Raw genomic sequence first — 13,339 nt, forward strand, 5'->3', positions numbered from 1 at the left:
TAAGTTTCAGAGTCAAGTGAGCCTCACTTAGATCATCTTGCCTCTGCCACTTTCAAATGACAGGACCCTGGACATGCTGAAATTTCAAGGCTCCAATTTATTTTTTCAACAAAATAGGGATAATAATTGTGACCATACAAAATCACTACAAGGATTAGATGGCATGATTATGTGAAGCATCCATGAGGCACATAGCAGGTGGTCAATATTTGAGAGTTAACAAATGGTGCTTACTAGCAGCTTACTCTTCCAATTTACTGTTAGATGCATGTGAGTGAAGCATCCCACTTCTATTCAGAAAGATATTCAATCTACTGTGTTTGTTTCATTAGAGACATTTTCTTTCCTTCCTATTATCACTGAGTGTACAAAGAATTTGTGGCTACCACACCCAAACTAATTAGTGTACTAAAGGCAACTGGGTTTGACTTTTATCAATCCTGAACCAACAGCCACAGCTTTCCAAGAGGCCCAATGCTGATGATTGCCATACAACAGAGGATTCACTAGGCTTGGCAGGAAAGCAAGCCAGAATTACTAAGCAATGTTGGGCACGGAAGGGAAAGAGAAGTGTACACAGTTCAAATATTTGAAATTCTGGAATGAGAGTATGGAGGCGGGGTTCTAATATTACAAAATGAATAAATCTCAGGTCTTTAGGACCATATTCTAGATTACAGATACAAATGATAAAACAGAGTTTGAGATTTCAGTACACAAATGATTTTCTGATCTATAAAAGGATTCCCAAACTAGAGATCTATCCTGGAGAAGTTGCTTTAAAGCAATTAAGAAACACTTTTAAGTTGTTTTAAAACAAAATAAAACAAGAGGGGAGATAAAAAGGTTTTGAAGCCAAGTGAACCACAGTGTTTATTCAGGCCATAATTCAAATTACTGACCTTCTAGCATTCACAAAAACTCCTTAAGAGTGCTGGGACTTGCACCCTAAGGACAAAATGAAAAATATCAATCAAGCACATGAAAGCATAAAGCTATATTCTGTTGCTCTGCTTGTATGAGTGCTGTACCAGTGTCATTTTAAATGAGGCATATTGACATAGGTGCAAATGTATCCAGGCTAAAAATGTACAACCTATTTATATGTGAATACCGTTCACAAAATCAGAAACAATTATACTTAATGTAAAGTCACTTTACCTACAATTAATTGCTAAGTTGACTTAAATACAAATTGTGAGAAATCCAAGGTAAATACAATTATGACAATGGCCTTGGATAAAAATATTTTTAATCCAATTACCCAGCAAAAGGAAAAGAAAACAGAAATGTATTTATTAGTCCTAATCATAATCTAGTTGTCCAAAAAATCTTTTAAAAGTAGATGGCAGAGAAGAGGGATGAAGAGAAGACAGTTTTACAACTGGAACACAGCAGATGCTCAGTAGTTATTTGTGGAATAAATACGTCCTTTTATTTCCCTTAAATATTTATTTTTAAAACACAAGTAAATCTAAATTTCTGAATCTGAAAAGAACGATGTGACTTTGGAAACAGATGTGCCCTCTTAAATGCATGAATCTGACAGCTTCCAATATTCTCACCTCAAATTCTGAAGGTAAAAAAAAAAAAAAAAAAAAAAAAAAAGTCGGTAAGGAAAAGAAAAAAGAGAAAGAAACCAAAGCATTCAAGTTTCACTTACAGCAATACAGCAAACCCTAAACATTTTTATGTAAGTTTACCAAAGTAAATTAGAAAGTTAATGATGTTAGGTGACACTTACTAAACATTGCATGGACTATAATCATTCTCAATGAATAACATCATCTGATTCTGGTAACTTTTTAAAAGTACTAGTATTACTTTTGCTTTAAAAGGAATAGATGATTAGCAGTTATCAGAGGGCCAGTGACACAGTCCTATGGGAAAGTGCTTGTTTAACATGACCAGATACTTGTAATTTATAACATCAATACTTATAGGCATAGTGAATAAAAACGAAACATACAACAGAAACAAAAGAATACGGACGACATGTAGGTACATTTTAGTTACAGCTCTCCTATGCTATTTCTTGAATGCTAAAATCATTTTTAAGTAAATGAAAGAAGAAGAAAAGAGAAATAGCCATAAGATCTAGCAAGGAAAGCAGCTAAAACTATTATAGTGAGATTTAACAACCAGAAACATACTTATACACTAGTCAGTTGGTGTCAACGCCAGCTCAGAAAGCAAAACTAAGAGCTAAGGATGGTACACGTCAGAGTATAGCACTTTCCCAGTATATACAAGGTCCTGAGTTCGATCCCCAGCATCACTCACATCAAAACCAAAACCAAACAAAACAAAACCTAAAATCTTTCTACCAAAAAAAAGAAATAACTCAAAAATGTTTACTTGAGGGGTTGGGGATTTAGCTCAGTGGTAGACCGCTTGCCTAGCAAGCGCAAGGCCCTGGGTTTGGTCCCCAGCTCCGAAAAAAAAAAAAAAAAATGTTTACTTGAAATCAAGTAAAAATGCAAACACTTTGCTTAATAAAGTGCAAAATCATCAAAAGCAGTTAATTTCAACATGTTAATGGATAAGCTTTAGTGAACCAGAGGATTCACATATTTAGAACAGTTCATTATTATTAGCAAATTAGTAAAAATGCTGCCTTCCAAAGATACTCTGCAAAGCAAAAGAGCTGGCATCTTCTAAGTGGATGCTCCATGGCACACCTTAAACACTCAGCTGCACTTAACCCTCGATGCAGACATCACTCTTCCCTGAGATGAGAAGACTTAGAGGCACTTATCGTCTCAGGAACCACAGCACCCTTCCACAGTTTATTCCAAAATACTGACTGGCAGGCAGGTTCACAGTACTCAAAACAGAAAACAGAAGAAAGATTCTTGCCTGATGAAGCTGACCAGTTCAGGAAAACCCTAGGACAAGTGGCGGAAGCACATGGCAGTGAATGTGCCCATTTCATATGTAGGCTGACTGCCAGACACTTAAGGTCTGAAAAGAAAAACTAACAGAGCATGAGAAAAGAAAGCCGGACCAAAAGGCTTATAAATATAATCAAATAAAAGAATATAATCATTCTATCAAAAGCCAGATGATTTTTTTTCTTTTTTTAAAAAGAAAAATAAGGACCATCTACAGGAGAATTATTAGAAATTTAAAATACGATGGTTGCCCAGTATTCTCATACCTACATGCCTGTGATCCTTAGCACTCAAGGTCAGCCAAGACTATATACATAGTAAGTTCCAGGCCAGAGGAGCTAAATAGTGAGACCCTTCCTTCAAGAAAAATAAAGTATGACAGCAAACATGAACAATTCCATGCAAGTAACATAAGATACTGACTAAGGATTCCGAAAAACGGTGAGACACATTTAACCATGTCAGGCTCTCTTCTAACAGCTTGACGTACATTATTTCTAATACCCAAAGATCTTACAGAAACACTGGGCTGTTGTCATCGTCGTTGTCATCCCCCCAACCCCTTGTATTTCACAGAGAACATCTGGGTATAGAATTTAGTTTCCTCATAGTCAAAAGGCTAGCAGCAAGCTAGAATTCAAAATTTAAAAGTCTATTTCCAAAGTCCATATCCCAATCCATTAGGGTACAGGGAGAGGAAGGGGAACCGGGAAAATAGAAATGAAAAGGTATAGGAAAATTAAAAGAGCACTTTAGCAAGTTTCAAATTTTCAAGGATCACAAAGGAAATGCAGAATGTCAGAGAGGTAAGCAAGAACTTCTGAGAACAGAAGTACAGGATAAAATCCTCTAAAGACAGAAGCCTGAGGGTCATGAAGTCTTTGCTGTTTCAGTCCTCTAAAAAGTTTCCAAAGACAAAACCAGAAACTAAAAAGAGAATGTAACTGGGTATCTCAAAAGCTGAAAGCCAAGAAAAGAATGTCTTTAAAACTCACAGGAAAAAATTTCCTTTGTCCACACACAGTCTCGAAATGTAATCCATGAGGAACTACCGAAAGGCATGCGCTAGCAACATAAACTAATGACAAGGGAAGAGCACAGAGACTCTAAAGAGGAAATGCCAGAAATGCAGGTGTAAACGTAGCCTCAGGTCATCAGAATCCATCAGTGTGAAGACTGAGGGCTGCAAGAACATAAAACTGACAGAATACCAAGAACTTGAAGTCAAAATGAACGCACAATACCATACAAAAAATAAAAAGGAAGATTTTAACAATTATTCATTTACCCATACTCCCTTTTTCTCCTAAAATACACTCAACTCTACTAGCAAAGCAAAAAGTGACTTCCTAAACATAAGGCCACATAAATAAAGACTAAAAGTTTTCTAGTTTGTTTCAAAATTACCAAACACAACGTAAGTCTAGACGTAGATCTGCTAGCTGTCATCTTGAGCACATCATCTGGCACCTGAGCCTCATTTTAAAAAGGAAATAACAACATCTACCCAGATATTTTACATGCAGAATTATACAAGAAATGTGAGCATTCCCAGCATAACGCCAAGTACACAGTAAGCCCTCAGCACACAACTGTCAACTCTAAATCACGCTGTGTATGTGACAAAGACAGAAGGACTGAGACTCCCCCCCACCACCTACCTTCTGTGTTGTGGTGTTTGTTGTCTGTGTTGATGGCTTGGTGAAAGTTATTTTCACAGGTGACATGTGGGGTGGTAAGGAGTTGGCAATGCTCTGCATAATGTTGCTCATCTTGGGACTTCCGCTCACGGGCACAGTGATAGTCTTTGAGACCGGAACAACAGCCTTTGGAACTTCCTTCAGGACAACAGGGGAGGAGCTAGAAGAGTTTGTTCGCCTGCGTTTTCTGGGTTTTTCATCTTCATCTGAGCAGCTAACACCTGAAAGACAACAACAATATTTCTACTTACACAAAACTAGCATTGCCTCTTCTGCTTCCTTTTTTTAAATGCCTGTGTCATCCTTGGCCTTTACTTTTCTTTTATACCCAATCTGTCACTAAGCCCTGACAATTTTCCCTCAGCAAAGTTATCTCTCTGAATACCCACCAGCTTTTCTTTTTCTTTTTTTTTTTTTTGGTTCTTTTTTTCGGAGCTGGGGACCGAACCCAGGGCCTTGCGCTTCCTAGGTGAGCGCTCTACCACTGAGCTAAATCCCCAGCCCCCCACCAACTTTTCTTAAACGACTCTCTAGTTGGGGCTCCTGGCCTCTTGCCTGCATTTTATCAATAACCTCTGAGAAGATACTCCTGCATCTATCTCCATCTACTCTACACTCCTACTACAGCAAGCCTGGAAATTTCTTAACTGCACAGCCTAAAATTCCCTAAATCTGTAGTTTGCTATCCTCCCAAAATCCTCACTGGACCAAAACTCAAGGACCCCTATCTTTCCAGGCACACAATACCATCACCCTGACCCTGTCCCCCTCTAAAATCTTGACAAACTGAATTTCTCACCATTGTCCAAAGATACTTCAGCCCCCTCTTATCTTCTACACCCTGCTATCATCCTGCAAGCCACTCCTCAGTGAAGCCTTCCCTTCTTTGCTGCAAAGCTAGTCCACCTCTCCTCTGAGCAAGCACGTTGTACATCCTCTTCTGTACCACTTACCCCATGACAGTGTAACTGTCTACACATCTCCATATCAGTAAACCTTTACACAAAAAAAGACTAAGTCCAACTGTTTTGTCTCCCTGGTATGGTGACTTGCACAAAGTTGGTGAATGACTAATAAAACTAGCAATGTCTTTATACAAACGGATACAGTTCTTGTTATTTGAAAGTGCATTAGCTTGTGAAATAGTTTCTTTACTAAGAGCAGTTTTAAAAATAATTGTAAAAAAACAGGTCTTCAGTGTCATTTCTAAAGACCACTTTGGTTAAATCTACAGAAACCTGAAATAAATTTAACAGTCCATATGACTCTTAACATTTTTGTAGTCTAAAACTCAATTCTTTTATAGATTTTATAAAATTCACATGACAAATACAGCAATGTAAATGGGGAATTTCTTCAGAGCATATATAAAGTTACATAGCATGACTCATGAAATTGGTAATAAAATATAAGTCTTTACAGCTTCAATTGTTAGACTCTATGAAGAACTGGCAATGACCTAGAAACCTGTCTTAAAAAAGGGAAATGCCACCTTTAAAATCTACATGAAAATCTCTTATTACTAGAGTAAGACCAATTAAGATTAAATACTAATGATTAAAACCATAGCAAACAAAAATAAAATATGAAACAATTTTAAAATAATTTTTTAAAATAAAATTAAGAGACATTAATATAAGAAAAACTGGACACCAGACTGTTTTATAGAGCCAAGTATGGCAGTGACACCAGTGAGCCGAGCACTTGGGAGGCTGAAGCAGAAGATCACAGATCTGAGGCCAGCCTCGGCTACACAGATTGTCTCAACAGACAAAAGACAGACAGACAGACTATTGTATAGAGCAGAATAGACTCAGAAGTTTAAAAATGCAAATAAAAAACTTTTGAAGATCACCAAGTAGAAATATAAAAGTAGCCTCGAGAACGAGTCACTATACATAAGAGCTGGAGGATATGCGGGGTAATCCAAGAAAATACTGCAAAGATTGGAATTCTGAGAAAATGTCAAATAAGCACATGCCTTCAGTACCTATTCATGTCTGTGTTCCACAGGAATCAAAGATGTGAATGCCTAATGGACAGCACTGTTCAAAGGCAGATTTCTCATACAGAGCAAAAAATGATGGCATTTCTCAAATCCCAAAGCTGATGAAAAAGCAAATACCTAGTCAAATATACAGATGAGAAGTCTTCAGAACCATCAAAAGCCAATCACTGAAAAGAGCTTGTGGCTCTATGATTTATTCCAGAAAACCAGATCTACTCAGAGCTCGGACTGCTGCATTTGGTCAACAGGGTCCTGGTAACACTGAGACATCACTTACTTTTGACATATACAGTACTTCCACTTGGCAAGACAACTACACTGGAGGCAGGACTGGCAGGTCTTGGAGACTTAACCGTTGCTATGCTGCCACTTGGAACAGGGGTAGAGGTTGGGGTAGACGTGGTACTTGTGTAGGAATAGCAAACCACTACTGAAGGAATGATAAAAAAAAGTCTGCTGTTAACGTTCCCCACATCTGTCCAGACATACAGAGAAATTACTTTTACTGCAGGACAACTTTATCATTTTCATATGATCAGAAGCTAAAAGCTAATACAAAGTACTACACTCAAAGGTTAAGGCTATTTTGAAAATCATCACTTAATTGTCTTTCCCAAGTATTTACGGGCTTCTCAAGAGGTAATGGCAAGTGGAGAATGGAGGTACAAAGCACCCACGTTTAAAACTTTATTGAGAAAAAGGGAAATAATTTCTCATAATGGCAGGAACTGGACACCAGGCACAAACCTGCAGTATTTTTAATAACAACAGCAGCACCAATCATGGGGGAATATAATCTCTTTTTAATTTCAGTGATTTCCAAAGGGCTTATATAGAAGGAGAACCAAGCTAGTCTGTTTAAATAAACTAATTCATCTGTCATTTGCCAACCAAGTGGTACAACAATAACTAAAAAATGACATCAAATTCCAACCTCCTTATCATTCAGTGAAAGGACACAACTTGGGAGCACCAAGAAATAGCCTAGAGTTAGTTACACCCGGTACTACATTAAATTTTTCCACTGTCACCAATGCTCACACTATACCCTGTTTTAAAGATAAGGAATCCACAGAATACAGATGCTAAGACATGCAAAGGTCACAAGGGTAGGAAATGACAAACTTAGATCCAAACATTGATTTCACTAATAGAAACCCGACTTTCTTCCCATTCTAGTAGCCAACAAGAAGAAAAGGTAAAAGCAGGGAGAAAAGAAATATAACTGCTAACAACAAAGAAAGCAGGAATCCAGTAGGGGCTAAGTATGCACAGATAACTGCTCCCCTGAAAAGTAGTTCCTTAGGCATAAAGCCAAACCTAGACAAGCGTGGAGAGTGTCTCACTCTATTCAAGCCCACTACTAGACAAAACAAAGCACTTTAGTATCACCATTGGTAAGAGAACACAAAGACTTTTAAAGCAGGTCAATTACTAGATTAAGTAACAAAACAAAATAAAACAAAAGTTACATACCAATGTCAGAAATTCAGCCTGACAAAGCTTTTTGCAATTCTGTAATTAAAATAATTTCTCTTTTAAGTAAAGAAAATTGATTTTGATGGTTACTGAAAGCCTGGCAGTTTCTAGTTTGAGAATCAAAAACATACCAATCTGATAATTTTAAGCACTTACTCTATATAGAGGAAAAGCCCTGAGAGGAATCCCCTTTAACAGCAGTGCTCCTACTCACCTTCTTTGCTTGCTGTCTCTGCAGGCACAGGAAGAGATGCATTGTGCTGGACAGCTGCATTGGCCACAGCATTCGCTGTCACAGTGAAGGCAGTCTGGGGAACCAGCCTGGGCATCAGTGGTACCAATCTACGCCCTTCGATGGACCACTCTGAAGAACTATTAGGTCCAGACATACTAGACAAAAGAAAAAATGCTGCTACAAGGGTTCACAGTTGCTAAAAAATGAGTCAAACAAACACAGCTTTTTAAATGATCAGAAGTATCCTGAATTCTGGAGAGGCTTCTCTTTTAAGCAAGCAAGATCAACTTAGAAACATTTAAATTCAAGGAATGCCACACACTGAAAGCACTAAAGTGCTTACACACTTTATTCCATAACCTGAATCCTATAATGAAGACAATTTTTCTATACTTTAAAAATAAAAACTGATATTGATTTATGAAGTTGGGTTTCATGAATGAAAACAAATATTTCTACTAACTTTTAAAACTTAATTATTTCAAGAAACTAAAAGCATTAAGAATGTTAAGAATCAGATTTCACTTTACAATAAAAGATGGAGTTCAATGAATCTTTGGAAATTTTCCTAACTGCCCGCATGGCCAGAGATTCTAAAGGCTTTCAAACATGTTAAACTGAGGCAGTAAACGAGAGGAGTTAGTAAGACGGAAAACAGCTGTATACAGCAGCAGGTGTCACTGACAATATTCACTGTGGTGTTATATTCTTACCCTTCCTGGGGTTTTTTGTTTTCTAAGAGTAGATCTGAGGATGCTAAAAGAGATCTACCACTCTTTCACTTTATTTGTCTGGTTCACCCTGCCCTCTAAAAGGCACTTGTGGCAACTGAACCCTCTCTAAGACATTATTAAATAGTCTCTCTTCCTTAAACTTCTTGAGAATATTTTGTTTCAGAAATCAGACCAGAGGTTAAAATACCAAAGAGAGCAGCCATATCTCTCACTTGGCTTCATGAAATATCCTAATGTTTCATGTTAAGGTTTAAAATTAGTCTAAAACACAACTGACTTTCTTCACTAAATTAGAAATACAAGTTTTGTGGAACCACAGATTCTATAGCCCAGCCTAGCGCTCATGACTGTATCCTGTGATTGTGCAGATTCAGAGGGCAGTGAAGTACTTCTGACGCTGACAGTGACGTGCTTAAACGTCAACTGCGGTGGGCATGGTAACGTTAGGCACTGACCCCATCTCTCACTGTGTTAAGTCAGTCCTCTCAACAGTCCTATGAAGTTGATAGCATTAGCATCTCCATTTTCTAGAATGAGAAACCGAATCACACTGAAGTTATGTAACTTGCTTAATAAACGTTTCCTTCAACAAGTATGCATCATGATTCTGTAATTATCTGTCATAACATAAACAGAAAGAATAAAAGTTTCCTGGTGGATTTTATGGGCAGGTTTACTTTATAGCAATTGAGTATTATTGCCTAATTACTGCCAATTTTTGCTGAAGAGAATCAATTACAACTTAAAAAGGATTTAAAACAGGCATGATAGCACAGGCCTTTAGCCTTTAATCCCAGCACCCCTTGGCAAAAGCAAGCAATCTTGTAAATCTCAGTGAGTTAAAGGTCAGCCTGGATGACACAGTTAATTCCAGGCCAGCTAAGGCTATATAGTAAAACCCTTTCTCAAAACGTTGAAACAAAATATTGTCTCAAAAAAGAAAGAAATAAAAGAAGGAAGAAGAAAAAGGATTCAAGTTGAAGAATCCAATTGGATTACTATAAAAATATCTATAAATTCTTTTGTAATTTAAAGCAAGTCCTACATAAGAGAAGGAAAGGTGGACTTCCTGAGGCAGCAGTGACCTCACAAATGTTACATGAGCTCCATCTTAGTACCAGCTCAGAAACAAGGAACAGCACAAACAGGATAGAGACAGAAGCATTATTACTAACTGAAATGAAAACCTCCCAAAAGCTAGTATGTTCTTGTTAAACCCCTATTCTGATATCATTTTATTGGACTATCACTGATAACCTGTTTGGTATGAGTTTACCACACACTTAAAGTGACTTCTACACTTACCTGGTGTACTGTTTAAATGGTGGCAGATATTATAAAATCAAAAATATGAAGCTCATGGACATATGCTACTGAAAAGATGAAGCTTGCAGTGCAAAAAGACACAACTGCAACTTTTAGGAAGAATTATGTCTTCCAAATGTCCACTCATGCAAGCATGCTCAAATATTAAGTGAATGAGAAATGAAGTATCATGTTAGAATTAGGTCAAAAGTTCCTTTTGCTTTAGTGATACGGTTGTAAACATCTGTTAGCTGAACAAGCCATCTAAGTGAATTTAGAAATTAAGTATTGTACCTGACGGTTTCACAAGTCCCCTCAGTTTGCACACTTTCCTGGCTCTCTAGTCATCCAAAGACCACATGGAAGGTGCAGACCCTACTCTGCTCCCTGTTCTGAGAAAGCCACATACTAATGAGCTTCAACAGGCAGCAGTTAAGAAAAGCTGCATCCTCACACAGCAACACAGCATCCTGGGAATGCCTGACAGTTGGCAGAAGTGCCAAGATCTGATATTCCAGATCACCGTTTTAGTCTAATTGTAGAGACATGAGGACTGGGCTAAGCAAAGCATGTGAAGCATTAATATTGATGTAACTAATAACTCAGGTTAGAGTAACGAAGGACAAGCACCCTCCCAATGAAGCCTTAGAGAGGAAGGCCTTTAGCACGGTTCTCTTGGTCCAGGTCCCTTATTCCTCTTGTTCCCCTTCTTTCCTGCTCCATCCTCTCAGCTTTCCCACCACCTTTCAGGTATATCCCTTTCCAAGCCACAAAGCAATCTCAAGTGCGGGAGAGAGGCAGGAGGAGGGACTGCAGTCAACTCAGAGGCATTCCTCTAGCCGTTTTCACAGACTAAACCCCCCATAGGTCATCTTTAAGTCTAGGCTCCACTGCTATATCTTAGGGCAAGAAAGTGTCACCAATCCCCATTCCCTAACTTTTGGCTCAACAAATAAATATAGTAGCTAGTCAAACTAAAACCACAATATGAAATATTAAAATTGGAGTAGAGAAAGACCTAAGAAGCTTTTTTAAAAATTATATACTGAAGTAAATTCTTTTCAAAAAAGGCAATTAATATATTAAAGGTATCAGAAAGAAAGGGGAGGGCAGAGAAATAGGTGAATAGAAGCCAACTCTCAATTATCCATGCTAATGGAGAGAGGAAGGAAAGGGAGAGGTCACACAGATTAAAGAAATCCACATATTATCCAAAAAATATTTTAGCAAATACTAGTAAATTCTTGTACCCATTTTTTTTCAGGCCAACTAACAAGTTGTGAGATGAGTTATACGGACTTTCACCTCCTCTCCCTTCCCACCCTCTGACTAGAGATACTCCCAAGCAGCAAAAATGGCTAAAGGTTGGGCAGTATTAGGAAGGTGAGGGGGAAGAGAAAAAGCAAGGGGCATGGTTAATTCATAAATGGAGTATGTGCCCCTGAATAATTGAGAGCGTCAATTTGGAAATAAATACAAGAAAAAGCCTGAAATAATAATAACCTATTTGCATACCTGTAACTTGGTCTTTCACCCAAATATAAGGATAAATTCATTCTTAAAAGGGGAAAAAAGGAAAAGGAGACTAAATAAATGTTATCCTTTAAGAATGACACTGACGCATCAACTTACAACTCATTGCCCCATAATACAATTTGAATGCATCTAAGGTATTCATTGTCTACTTTATCATCTATCGCAGTTTCCTATGACAGCCCCCAAGTTAGAGTGCGGACCCAGTTTAAAGTATTCTGATTCAAAAGTCTGAAGCAAATTCAAAAAGGGACAAATTAAATTTGAAGGTTTCATCTATGCTAAGCTGACAGTGAAATACTTGCCATCTCTATAGAGAACGTCTAGGTTTCTACCGTACAAGTCTACCACTGAAGAATCTCAAACTATGCTGTTAAAGAGGTGAGTGCCCCATTCTGTGTGTTAAGTAAAATGAGGAACAGTGAAGTACAAGAAGCCAACAGACTGTGTAATCAATTCAAATTCTATCAAATGCCTTATGCCATCACATTATGGTAATGCACTAAGTTCTTTTTCCTTTAGTTTTATATCATATTAAAATGTAAAAGTTAAAACAAATGGAGGATACTTTAGCATTTCATGAACTATTTCTATTATCACTGAAAGGATTCCTCCCTGGTCCTTTCTGTTCTTCAGGAGGCAGGCACTCCCTCTCTAGCTAATGCCTCGTTCTGCTCGAAGTCCTCTACCACCCTGTGCCCAATCTACCAGTTACGGTGATCTGAAAACAATCTCATAAGAAGCCTTTATATTTTATTGTGTTTGTTTTTTAAAGTACGTTAAGTTATATTTATACTTCTTTAAAAGAACATATTTTATAATTTTTCTAAGTCTTGAAATATCTGAGCCATATAAAAATTATAATGCCTATTTATAAAGCAATATCCATATCAAATACCATTACAAGAAACCTCTAAGCACCTTTCAATTTTAGAGGTAAACTTCATTACTGAGTTGTGCTTCCTATAGTCTTTGATTATACAGAGATTACCTTGTAATAGGATTTGACCTAAGTACTTTAAGCTTCCCTAACAAAATGCAAAACAAAAACAAAAAGTAATCAATAGAATAAACAGTAATTGCTATGGGCAGGGTCTCTGAGTGTAGAGATATTAAGATAAAAGACTCAGGGACCTGCCACACAAAAGGAAGACTGTCTCAAAACTACTTTATACTACATCATTTAAAAAATCAGGGGTGGTAGACTAATGGCTTACTTATGTGCAATTGTTGTTAACCGTTCATCGTTTACTGCTCTCCGAACTTCAGCACGGTGGCGCTCTGTTGAGATGCTATGAGAAAAAATAGCCATTATAGAACTCTGCCAAGCAGGCAGCTCTTCTCTACACTTTTATTAATGTTTAAGTCAACATCTTTTTGGGGCTGAGGACTACTTTGCCTAATGTGTAGCTTCAAATGTTTCAAATTCATAGGAAAGATTTCATATTGAT

The 13,339-nt window shown here is 37.5% G+C and overlaps 1 protein-coding gene across 33 annotated transcripts in view; it reads right to left on the minus strand.

Annotated features, from left to right (window-relative positions):
• Positions 1-13,339, minus strand: part of Emsy (EMSY transcriptional repressor, BRCA2 interacting) — a 69,576-nt gene that overhangs the window by 46,774 nt on the left and 9,463 nt on the right. For 11 of the 33 annotated variants that reach the window (XM_063267084.1, XM_063267114.1, XM_006229807.5 and 8 more), the window contains exons 4-8: positions 13,106-13,180; positions 11,871-11,912; positions 8,296-8,471; positions 6,880-7,032; positions 4,556-4,815 (exon numbers count right to left, since the gene is read on the minus strand). In XM_063267084.1, the coding sequence (XP_063123154.1) occupies positions 4,556-4,815; positions 6,880-7,032; positions 8,296-8,471; positions 11,871-11,912; positions 13,106-13,180 (706 nt within the window). The remainder of the gene's footprint in view (positions 1-4,555; positions 4,816-6,879; positions 7,033-8,295; positions 8,472-11,870; positions 11,913-13,105; positions 13,181-13,339) is intronic. The other 22 variants (XM_063267148.1, XM_063267141.1, XM_063267113.1 and 19 more) reach the window with 7 other exon arrangements.

The sequence above is a fragment of the Rattus norvegicus genome, chromosome 1 (genome assembly GCF_036323735.1).
Source record: "Rattus norvegicus strain BN/NHsdMcwi chromosome 1, GRCr8, whole genome shotgun sequence".
In the NCBI taxonomy this organism is placed as follows: Eukaryota; Metazoa; Chordata; class Mammalia; order Rodentia; family Muridae; genus Rattus; species Rattus norvegicus.